This window comes from Dasypus novemcinctus, chromosome 7, assembly GCF_030445035.2.
Source record: "Dasypus novemcinctus isolate mDasNov1 chromosome 7, mDasNov1.1.hap2, whole genome shotgun sequence".
Taxonomy (NCBI): Eukaryota; Metazoa; Chordata; class Mammalia; order Cingulata; family Dasypodidae; genus Dasypus; species Dasypus novemcinctus.
In genome coordinates, this window is record NC_080679.1 from 54,288,941 (window position 1) to 54,302,966 (window position 14,026).

Below are 14,026 nucleotides of genomic sequence, written 5' to 3' on the forward strand. Positions count from 1 at the left end.
CTCTTTTGATTTAAACATCTGTTTTTAAGTTTATGGTCTGTCCATGTAGTAAGATTATCTGTGCAGTAGTTAGGTTGTTGCAGTTTTTCATTCCCAGGGAAAACTGTTTTTGCTTTCAACTGCATATTTTTTTAATTAGGTAATTCACCACTGCAAAGTATTTCTCAAATTTTCATTCCTTTCACTCAAAATAATAGAAATTTTTCCTGAATTTACACTATTACATTCTGATTTTGGAAAGCTAATTTTGTAATTAGGTTATTGCCACTATTTTGTACTTATAATTTAAGTACAAATTATATTGCCACTTTTTTGTACCTATAATTTAGGAACAAAGAAGTACCAATATGTTTTAATAATCACCATCAGTGATTTAACATATATTTTATGTTTTCCCTCTCACAGGAAATCCCTATGATTGAATTTGTGCAATATCCATATGCATTCTCATTATATGACAGTGAAATATAAAAAATTACTGTATAAACCAAATAATGCTGTCTTCTAAAAAATTTATAATCAACATTTTTTTCCTTGTAGCTATTTAACATTTTAAGGGAGAAAAAGTTGTTTTTAATAATTCAGGGCTACCTATCTAAAATTTTAAATTATATCTGAAAGCCTTCTCTGAGTGAAAGAGTATATAATTAAGGAGTGAGAAAATACCAAGTACTTTTTTTATAAGTAGAAGCTAGATTATTCCTCTAGGGAGGTAACAATTTAAATTCCTTTTAATTAACTTTTCATATGGTTTACTTATTAGCCAAACAAGTTTGATAAATCCACTGAAATTTTTTTTGTATTATTTTGCTTGTAAAAAGCACAAGTGTTCATTCCATATCAATGGATGGCATATTATTATTAGAGTTGTCTTAAATATAGGGAAGAGAAAAGTTGAGTATGAAATTCTTATGAAGACAATAGCAAGCAGGTCCATTGGGAGGTGACAGCTTTATTATTGAAAAGTCTTCGTGTTGTTGGTATTGTGCACACTGAGTTCCTTTAACTTACTTTTTTTCTGCACTACAGTCCATGAAGGCTCAGGAGAAACCAGTCAAAAGGAGACATCCACTTGTGATATTTGTCAGTTTGGTGCAGAATGTGATGAAGATGCCGAAGATGTCTGGTAACATTCTATTTTGATTATTTTAAAAAAAATAGTAGTGATTAATTTATTTTTATTTCACCAACCATTCTCTAAAACAGAGTTTTTTTTAACTCTTTTGTTCCATGGACCCCTTTGCCAGTCGGGTGAAAACCACAGACCCCTCACTAAGTCCACAGCGTACTACGTATTATTTAATAAATGTATTACACCCGCACCAAGACGTCCCCACAAGAATAATGTTTTATTTTTTAACTTCAATTCAGGCTCTCACACCCCTCATTAACAATCCCTGCTCTAAAATAAAGCATTTTAAAATAAAGCATTTTTTCTTATGAAGTATACTAAAGAGAAAAAAAAATGAGGGCTAGAATAACAGTAAAGAATTTTTGGAGCTGGATTAAGGAGTATGTCACCCAGGACATCATTTGATAAGGTACACTGAGATATCACTGAGATGAGACCTCCCCACCCCCAAATAATGTCTTTGTTAAGAAAAGGAGATAAAAACCATGTTAGTCAGAACATCTCTCAAGAAGTATAAGCAAGAAATGATGGATGATTGCTCCCTGCTTTCTAAGATGGTTGGTCTGGGTAGCTGCAGAGATTTTATTTAAGGAAATGCATGTGCATTGGGTAAGAATTGGGTAAGAATTGGGTAAGAAAGTACATCAAAGAAAGATTTCTGGGCTACCATCTGGGATCAACTTCTTCTTTCCCCCAGGCAGTTCTAAGCCTCTCCTATAAAACTGTGTTGAGCAAATTATGAGTAATATTCATTATTTTGAATGAATACAAAAATTTTAGCCTTCTAGTGGTATCCACATATATTGGTCCTGCCCTGATCATATCTCAAACTGAACAATCCAAAGTTTGGAACAAGTTATTTGTGGCATGATAGTATAAAGAGGCAGTCTCTCTGTGTCTCTACCTCTTTCTCTGTTTCTCTCTCTCTCTCTCTCTCTCTCTCTCTCTCTCTCTCTCTCTGTCTCACACACACACACATACACACACACAAACACACACCCCTTTCAGGAAAGCACCTGATACCCTTTGTATTCTTCAATTTGAAGACCATTTACAAATTATTATATTTAATAATATAAGATAGCAATTATTCTGATGAAACTTTAGTGGTCAGAGAGAGTTATTCATCAAAGGAACAAAGAAAAATATTAAGGCAAGATAATTTGGGACAAAGTATTAAAATATTTTAGAATACAAATTAATTTGGGGATTCCAATTGAGCAAATGGTATTTATTATGGCAATTAAATAGGTGCTTATAGGTAAATACAGATATTGAGTATTTAGATGAAAAAGCTGCCTATTAACAAGTGCATACATCAGTAGACTTTCCATTTCTATCAAAGATTTCTAGATATTGGGAAGCTGGGGTCAAGTCAGGGAGTCTATATTTTGACTATATCGAGATAAATAAATGCATGTTTTCTTAAGAACATCCTTGGCAGGCATCTTAATGGCTGTTGAATTTATGGTTCCTAAACCTGGCTGATCATCAGAATTACCATGAGAATTTCTCACATATACTCATTCTTTAGTTTCATCCCAAAATTACTGAATCAGAATTTCAAGGGTGTTAGCACAACAATTTAACTAAAGATACAGTTAAAATAATATTTCTTTCTGTCATGTCTGGAATAATGAGATTGGCCAGATTACAGGCAGCTTGGATCAGTGATTTTCAAGCCCTGCAGGGCTAGAGCTGGTGACTGGGGAGCTACCTGCCTGCAGCTGGCAGTGGGAAAATGTCCAGGCAAGTAGTGTCACTGCTGGTAGTCAAGCAAAAGGTAATGTCTGAGATATGAAGGCAAATAGTACAAGGAGATATGGACAAGGCTGATGGCATCAGAAAGATTCACAAGGAGGCTGTAAGATCTAGCCATGGCAGCTGGGGTTCAGAAGAAGTAGTTCAGTTTCAAGGAGGAATGAGGAAAAGAGAAAGGTAAGACCTTGGTCATGGGAGGAATTGGGAATGAATCTGGAAAACAAAGCAGAAACTGAAAAAGGAAAAGACTGGATAGAGACCCACTTACTGGAATTGGTGAAAAAGCAAGGTCTTAGTTACAATAGCTTAGGATAAGCACCTAGATCTTGGAAGTAAATCATAAGGTCAGAAAGAACCCAGTAACAAGGCTCTCTAGATGTTGAATAAGTTAGCTTTTGGCTAGGATTTCTTGGATACTCTTAGCCTAAAGACAAGATTAGTTCCAAAATGCAGCATAAGACTGAACCTCCAAACGGGCTAAGTGGCCATGGCTATGAAGATTAGAAGGATGCAGGGGCAGGGAGCCCAGAGTCCTGATTAGTAAACCAGGCATGTATGAAACGTTGTTCTTATTTAAATAACATGTACTTAAAATGTCCAATGCAAGCAATAAGGACTGGTGCTGAAATTATGAGCATATTGATTTTTATTTACATAAATACCTTTGTATGTTAACATATTGTACTTAGTTATAGCTAGGAAGGACAGGTTGGAAACAGTTGAAGGACACAAGAATAAAGCAATAAATGAAATTAAATAGTCATGGAATCAAAGAGGCCATTGAGTAAGACAGCAAGCAATAGGAGGGTGATCTGACTCCAGTACTGGTTGACAGAATATTCACCAAATCAGAGGAGTTTTGAGGCACTATTGATTTTGGATGAAACCTGGCCAATTCCTTTTGCAAACATTAAACACTGGCATATGCTATGTGACTACAAAAAGCACGACTCAATGATTTGTTTTGTTTTGTCTTTGACTTTAACTAAACTATAATTTCATGCATAAGAATTTCCTCAATCCTGCACTTTGAAGTAACAAAAATATGTGAATAAATACTACCAAGAAATAATGTTATTGTTGTATCCACAATGTCGAATCAAAGGTGAAAAATTCATTCCTTATCTTTTTTTAATCCTGGCCTAAGAAATTAATATTTTATATTTTGCCACAGGGTAAAGTCTAGTTACTCAAAGATACTTAAGTATTTCCAAGGTGAAGATAAATCTTTATTAGAGTTAAAAATCCAGTACACAGACAGCTGATCCTGTTTACATAATTAGAAGAGTTTTGAGCTAGGTCAGTCACTGTGGAGATGGGGAAAAAAACATAAATAAAATGAAGAGGAAAAAGGAAAGCAGAATAAGGGGAGAAAAAGATAGTAATTAGAGGATGGCATTGATAAATCATCATACTCATCACATAACAATTTAAGGCTTTGTGTTGCTAAAGCAGATGGTTTATAAGCTAATCTAAGACCCCTGTTTATTTCTTTGACTTCATTTAGAGCTTTTTATCTTGCATTTTTCTTCTGCCTATGGAGAATACCAAATCAGTAGAAATCAGAATATGGCCAGGTATTCTCAATAGGGAAGAAAAGATTAGGCTTTAAAGGAGAGAGTTAAAAGTCAACATGATAAGTGATCCAAGATGCTTACATCCACTGTTATAGTGAGGGTATCCTTTATTTAGGATGGACTTCAAAGCTAATTCCAACACCTGTGCAAAGGGATTTAGATGCCTGCTTTTGGGGCAAGTTGTTAAGAGAAGGAGAAAAAAAGAGCTTAAAAGATTGTTTCTCTTTGTATCTAGACTGATAAAAGTCAAAACTAATGCATTTATACATCAAAGAGACTCGCAGATACATCTTTCCAAATATAATATAAAAGAAAAAGAATGGCTTATAAATAAGTCAAACATAATAAAATTGACTGATTGCGAAGAAATAAAGCCCATCTGATAGCACTGGGAGTACAACTTATGATTTGAACAAATATTTCTGGTATTTGGTTGGTTTTAGAAACAGCTTTATAGACTTTTAATTACCTTACTTGATAAATTATCTCAGTGAGTCCAAAGTAGGTCAGTAGTAACTCTTTGCCCTGGAAATTATTCCTAGGAGGTAATTAGCCTAGAACTTTCTGTTGGTCCTGTCAATCAGAAGTAGTTCAGAGCCCTGGGGTTGATACTTGATTTAATAATATAAGAAAAAGCAAGCTGATAGCTTACTCTGATCATGGGGAGAACTGGGTATGAAATTGACTGCATGCCTAACATTTCCTGGGTGTCAGAATAGATCATGGAAGGGAGCACAGTTGTAAGAGCAAATGCAGCCAGTTGACAAATGATAAAGAGGGACAACTTATTATTTGTATTTGTTTCATATGTATGCTTTATAATTCCTTATTCCCATTTTGACTTTGCTTTTGTGTCATTCTCTATGTGCCACTCAGAATCCATTAGCAAAATCATATTGGCTTAAATGCTATTAATTTCTCAGTATTCATTCATTTGGTTTTTGAAAGCATGAATAATGTTTTCTAATTTTAACATAAAACATCCTTGTGTTTGACTGCAATAGTAAGAAAGGATATAAAGCAAGGTAGTTGCAATGAAACAAGTTCAGAAAAGAGAGTGAATGAGGGTCTATTTTGTCTTTCTTTCATTGATGTTCCATAACTGAAACAGGGTGTGGGATTTGGAATTCCTTTTCTGAGCGACTCTTATAAAGATGGTTGAGTTTGAAGTCTTTAACATCTTGCTTCTTTGATTTAAGAAGGTTCCTTGTCACTGGGAAGACTGTGTGTTGCTGGCATCATTTCCACCTTTAACGTAGTTTGGACTACGGAGACTACTGAATATTTGAAGTGGGGCAACAGCCATGGATGAGCCTTGGCATTGGATTATACCACACATATAAGTAAATTAGATAATAGGTCCTGCTGACTAGTACATTTGGGCTCTGAGTTTGATAGGGAAAATTCAGACTCATCTTAGGAAGACAGAACATTTCTTTTAAAACTATTACTGGTCAAGAGTTGAACAAAAGATTGTGCTGCAATGAAAGGTTTCCAATTGCTTTCTACTACGTAAAAAGATGACTGGTTAGGGTTGTACTGGCATAGTCAAGGAAGAGGATACTGATTAGTCACGAAATTCTAACTGGTAGTTCATTTGACCTTCCCCAGGGTGTTTCTCTTTTATTGATTTCCTTTGCTTTCTGGCCTCAGAACTGTAAACAGGGTAACCAAAATCAAAACTAGCTCCCAACATGAGTTTATTGATCAAGACAATGAGAGGGGGGGGAGCAACAACAGAAATTAAGTCTGGTCTAGGATTGCAGGATTTTTGCTGGACAGATTTATGACTGTAAGAGGAATCCCTGTCAGTTCCAAGATTCCTATACTTGGGATACCATCTCCTTCAAATTGCCTTTTACCCCCACCATCTCTGTCCACCTCTGAAAACTGCCATAGCTTTGTTCTCTGTACAGATGGGCAGGATCTAAGAATGAAGACACCATTCTGTTTTCTTCAATGCTTCCATTTACCCAGAAAATTCTTGCAGGGAAAGAGGGAGGTAGTCAGCTCCGATGTTGGGAAAGATACATCTTTCCAACCCCATAATTTTAGGGGAAAAATGCTGGCACTTTCTAACAAATATATGCCAAACATAAAAGTTTGAGTTTGATTTTATTTCCTTCAATTGTGTATTTGTCTGCCTAAGAAAAAAAAAGAACTTGCATTTTTTTATCTAATAAAATAATTAAAATTTAGAAGTACAATTGCAGTTAGATAGAACTGGTATTTGTAACATGGTCTAAATAAAAGTGTTTACAGGGTATTGAACAACACTCTCTGCTGACAGATGTCTGATCTCTGACCCATACTTCCTTCAACTGTAGCTGCCTATCAATAGTTAAATCTGAAAATTGAAGCACAAAGCTTCAAGTGTAACTTAGAAAGATAAGTTAAAATAATGACAGTTCAAGTGAGTAAGCAGCTGTTCCAAAAGAAAATCTAACCCACCTTTCAAAATAAGAGGCTTATGCTTTATGAAAAATAAAATAAAAAATAAAATTGAAATTTTGAAATAAACCATGATCTTGATAATAGAGACTTGCCTCACATCTTCTGTGATGCTCGTGTTAACTTCAAAAGGAACTGAATTTTCAGGTAAGCTCTACAGAGCCTTTTGAATTTTCCTCAGTGACTTTGCTTAACTCTGCTAGCTATCATATAGTAATTAATAAAATTTATTGAGAATACCACAGATATAAACCTTGATCTGGTTAGAACACCAAGAAATACTGGAATGAAGTATTCAAAATTTAACATGTACTTCAATGTTTTTGCGATTTTTCTTTAGATCATGCAGTATAGATCACAAAACTTTTCTTTTATATAAAAACAGTGAAATCCTATATGAAGGCAGAACAAAGGAGACAAAACTTCTAAGTACAGATTGTTTTTACCACAAACAACTGTTTTTATCACTTTTTTCTCTTTTTACTTGCCTTTTAAAAATCTTTTGGTAGACTATATGCTGCTAATGGGGTATTTATTTCCTCATCCTTTTTTGCTGACTTACAAACTTGTCTCAGTTTCCTCTTGAAGTTTTCTGGATTTCAGTTTCTGGCATATTCTGGGTCAGGGATTTCTGTTTCTTAGAATCAGGGAATGCATGTTCCGTGTTCCAGTGTCCCAATATAGCATCCTGGTCTCAAAGGTAAAAATATGAATTCCATGGTAGCTGTCAAAATAGTCAGAACTTGTAAAAACACATGTCTTCTATGTGTTAGGCATCACCCTAAATGTTTTTGTTTATAAACATTTTATGTGAGACCTTTTAAACCTCACAACAAAACTGTGATGCTAGATATATTAATAATCCCCACTTTATAAAAAGGAAGTTGATGCACAGAGAGGTTAAGCAGATTGTGCAAAGCCAAACAGCAAGTGATAGAACCAGGATTCAAACCCAGCCAGACTGATTCTGGAATCCATGCTCTTAACCACAACTCATTACCTTCTCATACGTTTAATCACACAAATTGTTTGGGGTATGAAGGCTAGGGGTAGGGTATGTCTGGTGTACATTATGTATGTGGGAGGCACGTGTATGCACACAAACATATACACTGAATTATATCTAATATATGTTTGATGTATTCAATATAGAATTTCATTTTTTCCCTCAAAAATAGAGTCTAAAACAAAGACTTTAAAGACCATTTTGTGATGAAATTCACCACCATCAAGTCCACATTGGCCATAATACCCTTGAAGTATTTTCTTTCCTACTAGATATATATGTATATACACCTTCTTCCTTTGCAGTTCTCTCATGCCTTTGAGGGGTTCATTTGTTTATTCTTCAAAATGGTGTGGAATTACTAATTATGAAAAATATTCTTATTATGATTGCGTGTGATCAATTAGATGAGAAGATCACCAGGCTTGAGGTTGCAGAGAAGAGACATATCTTAGCTAAAACATGATTATTCTGAGCTGTTTCAACTTTCAATTTGTAGTGGCAATGGCAACCCCGGGTGTAGACCAGGTTGGAGATATTTTTATGAGCTATAACTAGTGATAGGTTTCAGATCATTTTGTTTGGTATAAAGAGGAATCTAACACAGTTTTTAGAAACTGACCATTAAAATTCTTCCCTTTCCTTTAATGCTGTCATGCCACCATTCACACTATTTTAAAGGGCCATGCAAAAGGCCAAGCAGAGAGGCCAGGGTGCTGCTCAGTAAGCCATTTGCAGGGCCAGTTGGGACCTGGTCTCATTCCTTAGTACTCTTGGGAACAGCTGATGGGCTACTTGGCCCCTTCTAAGTAGCAAAAGTAGGTTTATTACAGGTGTCTTTTTTGCTGGAAGAATAGAAATTGTTGGAGATGAGAAATAGAGAAAGGAAGTGGAATCATCAAAGTAAATGGCAAATAAAAATAAATATGTCAGGGGGTGTTACTCTTTATCTTGCCTATCCGGGTAGCAACCCTGCTACATCTTTTTTTAGCACTTAAAAATATAACAAGTCTCATTTCCCAACCTAACATATCTTTTGAGTGGTTTCATTAAAATAGAATTTGTTAGTTTTTTTCTTCCTATTTACCACAGAGGATTGCTTAAAATTATAAATATTTAAAACTATAGAAAAATAGAATCCCACACCACTCCAAGATAACCACCATAAATTTAGGGGGTATATTTTCCTCCTATGTGTGTGTGTATATATATATATGTGTGTGTGTGTGTGTGTGTTTAATGACAGTCTAATACTTTACACATCAACAAAGCCATCACTCTTGAAAATTTTTACTTAACTTTAAGGCTGAGTTTGGTTATTGATAGTAATAATTTTAAAATTTAAGAATAACATTTAAATTTGAACATAATTACATAATTTCCATGGCCCAAATTCTAATTTTTTCAAAATTTTCAGCACTTCTTAAGACAAATGGTTTTAAAAGTACCATCCTAATACTTGTGATCTAAAAAGATTTACCAAAGCTGAAAGCCCCTCTAAGGCTGTAGAAGATATTTTTCTGGGTTAACTCCAATGGATTAGACAGAAAGTATACTGGAAACATTTCCATTGTCTGTGGCCAGAGTGTTCATAATAAATAGCTTTCTGAGGTATAAGCATTCTTTACTGAGAAACTGTCCTCCCAAAGGTGTTTTAAATTGGGTAGAAACTGTTGCTGGTCTTCAGTGGTTTACTTCCAAAGTATAATATATTATATGTGCTGGTTCATCTAAACAACAAATCAACAAGCTGTCTTCAGTAGCCCACATCAGTCTATTCCAGACACATTCCCCTACAAAGAGGATGTGTAATATCTAATAAATGATTGAACACATCGTAAAATTACATGCAATTCCCAATCGAAAAACCAATACTGCTGCAGCTCTAAATGCTTACAATAGTTAAAAAAAAAAAGAAAAGAAAAGAAAAGGGAAAGAAATAATGAATAATGGAAACTATCTGATTTTTCCAGTCCCCCAATGCAAAGTAAAATATGTCAGGAGTGGGTCCATTCATCCTTTCATCACTAAGCTAAGAATGAAACATAAGAAATCAAGACGATCCACATGGGGTGGACGGTCTTCTATAGGTTGTTTGCCACAGCTCTTTTATTCTCTTCAGCCTTTTCAGTCGGCATAGTAATTTCATTCTGTTCTCTGAGATTATTCTAAAATGAGCTTCTAAAATCAAAATTGTGTTATCTAGGAAAATAAAAGAAATGTTAGTTCCCAACCAGCCAAATGTCCTTATAATCATCAGATATTAAGAGAAGTATATCAGCAAGAAATTCACAACTGGAAAAAAAGAAAAAATAATAATTGAAATAAAATATAGGCTTCACATTAGCAAACATTAGCCATATATTTCTGTAATAAACATCAATATCTACAAAAAGTGGTAGTTTAGGACATTCAAATATAACATCAAATTATCGATTATGGCAAAGAAATAAAAATAAATTTTTTGTTGTTGTTTTGAGGTACCAGGACCAGGGATTGGAGCCAGGACCTCATATGTGGGAAGCCAGCACTCAACCACTGCGCCACATCAGCTTCCCTGAGTTAGTTTTTTTCATTTGTTTTGCTTGTTGTTCATTTTTGTTTTTTCAGGAGGCATTGAGAACCAAATCCAGGACATTCCATGTGGGAGGTGGAAGCTCAACCACTTGAGCCATATCTGCCCCCTAAAAATAGTCTTTTTGATTGCAGTAGGCAGTTTATTTTTAATTGGCAATGTTTTTCCTTCTCTCAAAGATGTGTTGATTGGGGAAAAGAAAATGCAGTAGATCTGCTGGATGGTCAGATCTGAAAGAAAAAAGAAAAGTCTGGCATTGTTGCATAAAGTTATTACAAGCTTAGGGGAGATTTTATACCTGAATTCATGAGTCTTGTAACAATTGTCTTTTTGCAAGTTGTGTTGGAGAAGTGTCTCCCTTTTGAGGGATGATAGGCATAAAGGGGCAGCCAGAGGAAGAGGAAAAGCTTCTAGTGTTTACAAAGCCTTAAAACACTTGAAATTTTCAGAATACTTTCCCCACTCTTGTGTCTCTCTGATGAATAATGTCATCCTCATTTGACAGATAAATGTGTTAAACCTCCAAAGTTTAGAGATCATCAGCCATGTAGTAAAGAGGAAGGACCTAAAACAGTTATGTTATGACATTGCCTCACCAAAGTAATCAAAGAGAGATTTTTTTTTTTAATTTAAAAGATGCTGGTGTCAAACCGTGGAAGGGCACTGAAACTGAGATCTTGCCTTGGGTAAAAATAAACCTCATATCCGTTATCAGTCCCTTCTCATTTCCTCCATATTCCCTTCCCTCCTCCATACCAGCCCTGGACAACTACTAATCTACTAATCTGTCTCTGCAGATTCTATTCTGGGCATTTCCTGTAAATGGAATCATACCATATGTGGGCCTTTGTGATTGGCTCATTGTAGTTAACATAATTTTTTCAAGGTTCATCCATGTTGTAGATTATATGAGTACTTAATTCCTTTTGATTGCTAAAAAATATTACATTGTATGGATATAACATCTTCTGTTTGTCAATCATTTGTTGGACATTTTTTGGTTGTTTCCAATGTTGATTTATGATGATTCATATAAAAGTTTTTGTGTAGACATATGTTTTTATTTCTCTTGGGTATATACCTAGGAGTAGAATTGCTGGGTCATATGGTACTCTATGTTTAGCTCTTTGCACAACTGCCAGACTGTTTTCCTAAGTGGCTACACGATTTTATACTCCCACCAGCAATATCTGAGGTTTCCAATTTCTCCACATCCTCATTGATATTTGTTATTACATGTCTTTTTAAATTATGACAATTCTAGTGGCTGTGAAGTGTTATCTGCTTGTGGGTTTGATTTGCATTTCCTTGATGGCTAATTATGTTGAGTCTTTTTTTCATGTGCTTATTGGTCATTTGTATATCTTCATTAGAAAAGTGTCCAGTCAGACTCTTACCACTTTTAATTGGATTATTGGTTTATTTTTTTTCACAAAATTTTTATTAGAGAAATTGTGGGTTTACAGAACAATCATGCATAAAATACAGGATTGCCATATACCACCCTATTATTAACACCTTTGCATCAGTGTGGTACATTTGTTAAAATTGATGAAAGCACATTTTTATAATTGTACTTTTAACTATAGTCTGTAATTTTACTTAGGGTTCACTGTGTAGTGCAATTTCATGGGTTTTTAAAAATGTTTTATTCTTTTGCCATATATAGTGGCTAAAAGAGAAAATTTAGGCCTAATTATTGAGTTGGAGCAATTTTTTATATATTTAAGTTACAAGTCCTTTATTAAAACATATTATTGTAAATATTTTCTCCATTCTGTGGATTATCTTTTAATTACTATAAACATTTTAATTATTCATTTTTCTTTTGCCTCTTGTGCCCATGGCACCATATCTAAGAAGGCTTTGCTTAAGCAAGGCCACAGAGATTTATTCCTATATTTTCTTCTAAGTGTTTTTTAGTTTTAGCTCTAATAATTGTTTCTGATCTCTTTTGAGTTAATTTTTGTGAATGGAATAAGGAAGGAGTCCAACTTCATTCTTTTGCAATATTCATTCATTCTGTGAATATCCAGTTGCTCTAGCACCATTCATTAAAAAGCCTGTTCTTTCCCCCATTTAATTGTCTTGACACAATGTTGAAAATCAATTGAATTTAAATGCAAGCATTTATTTCTGGACTCTCATTCTATTCCATTAATCTATGTGTATATCCCTATGCCTATACTGACCTCAATATTCTCATATGTAAAATGATGGCATTTACTTAAGTGATTCTCATGGATCTTTTGAGCTCAAGCACCATCTGAAATAAGAGTAGGACTACTGAGAGCTATAAAGACATATTTCACAAATATCTCCTGTGGTTCTGGTTATATTATTCCTTTTTTCTTTTTGGCCTAAAATTTCCAAGTCATTGTTAAATTAAAAAGCATGATCTATTGTTTCTACAAGGCAGCATTTTTTTGCTGTGTGTTTCAACCCTCATACATTAGCAGGAATAAGGTTTTCATATTGGCTAGTCATCTCTTAAGAAAGTCTAGGAGACAGGAGGCTCTCCAAAGAATTCATAGCAGCTTATGGCAAAATTTAAGCATACAAGGAAGCTACTTAAATAAGAGGAAAAATTGAAAGCTGAATAATAAAACAATGTTGGGGAGAAATAAGAATGCAAACGGTAGGCTAAAAAGAACAATTTTAAAGAGAAAGCAGACTATGAAAAGCTGCTAAAGTGGATCAAATCCTTCTCTCTGAGTGTCCTGGCATTCGAGGTAATGAAGAAAAAAGAGTAATTCTTATGGTGTAACTATAAAAGACTACTGTCTCATCAAGGGATACTTTCACCAGTTCTGAACACCACAAAAAATTTATACTTGCATGCTTTTAATAAGAGATTTTGAATGATAAAAAGGACAGTATCCTTTAGAACTAAATTATAAATCATATACAATTATTTTTATTGGTTATCACTATAATGCATTGATGATAAAATCCTAAAGTTGCAATGTCTTAACTCTGTAGAGGTGATTTTCTGTAAGTCCTGAGTAAGGATACCCATATATGTCATTTCTATGGTTAAAACAAGAGGAATGGATGACTAATGTTTTCCTTAGTCTCCTTCTTTGAACTGTCAGTTATCTCAGCCAAAGATTAGGCCAAATCCCTGAATATCTAGTTTGAGTCTTTAGGTTCTTAATTTAATTATGCAGATCTCAAAACTGAGCAATTATTGAGAGACAAATAACTTGTTCATGTAAGGAAGAGTGCTGGGGTCCTGAGATGGATCTAGGACAGTATTTCCTGAACCATTCTTTGATTTATTCCCAGTCAATTAAGAATGACCTAGGAATTAGGTGACATGGTTTGTGACAATAAAATATCAGCTCTTTATATAGAATTTTCTGTGAATGTTTTATTTTACCATTAATTAAGATAAAATACCTGGCTGTTATGCAAGGTTGTGCAGAATGAAAAACATTGATTAGATTTTATGACAAATATCCTGGCCTTAATTGTAATTATTTAATTGATTAAAAAATAGAAATGAGAAGCAAAGACAAAAA

At 34.3% G+C, this 14,026-nt stretch overlaps 1 protein-coding gene and 1 long non-coding RNA gene across 3 annotated transcripts in view; one reads left to right on the top strand and one right to left on the bottom strand.

Annotated features, from left to right (window-relative positions):
• TMEFF2 (transmembrane protein with EGF like and two follistatin like domains 2) overlaps positions 1–14,026 on the top strand; it is a 255,536-nt gene that overhangs the window by 153,681 nt on the left and 87,829 nt on the right. The window contains exon 5 of the mRNA XM_058300478.1: positions 1,030–1,126. Coding sequence (XP_058156461.1) covers positions 1,030–1,126 — 97 coding nt within the window. The remainder of the gene's footprint in view (positions 1–1,029; positions 1,127–14,026) is intronic.
• LOC131279167 (uncharacterized) overlaps positions 10,277–14,026 on the bottom strand; it is a 94,326-nt gene continuing 90,576 nt past the window's right edge. For both annotated transcript variants that reach the window (XR_009186525.1, XR_009186524.1), the window contains one exon: positions 10,277–10,732. This is a non-coding gene — a long non-coding RNA (uncharacterized lncRNA). The remainder of the gene's footprint in view (positions 10,733–14,026) is intronic.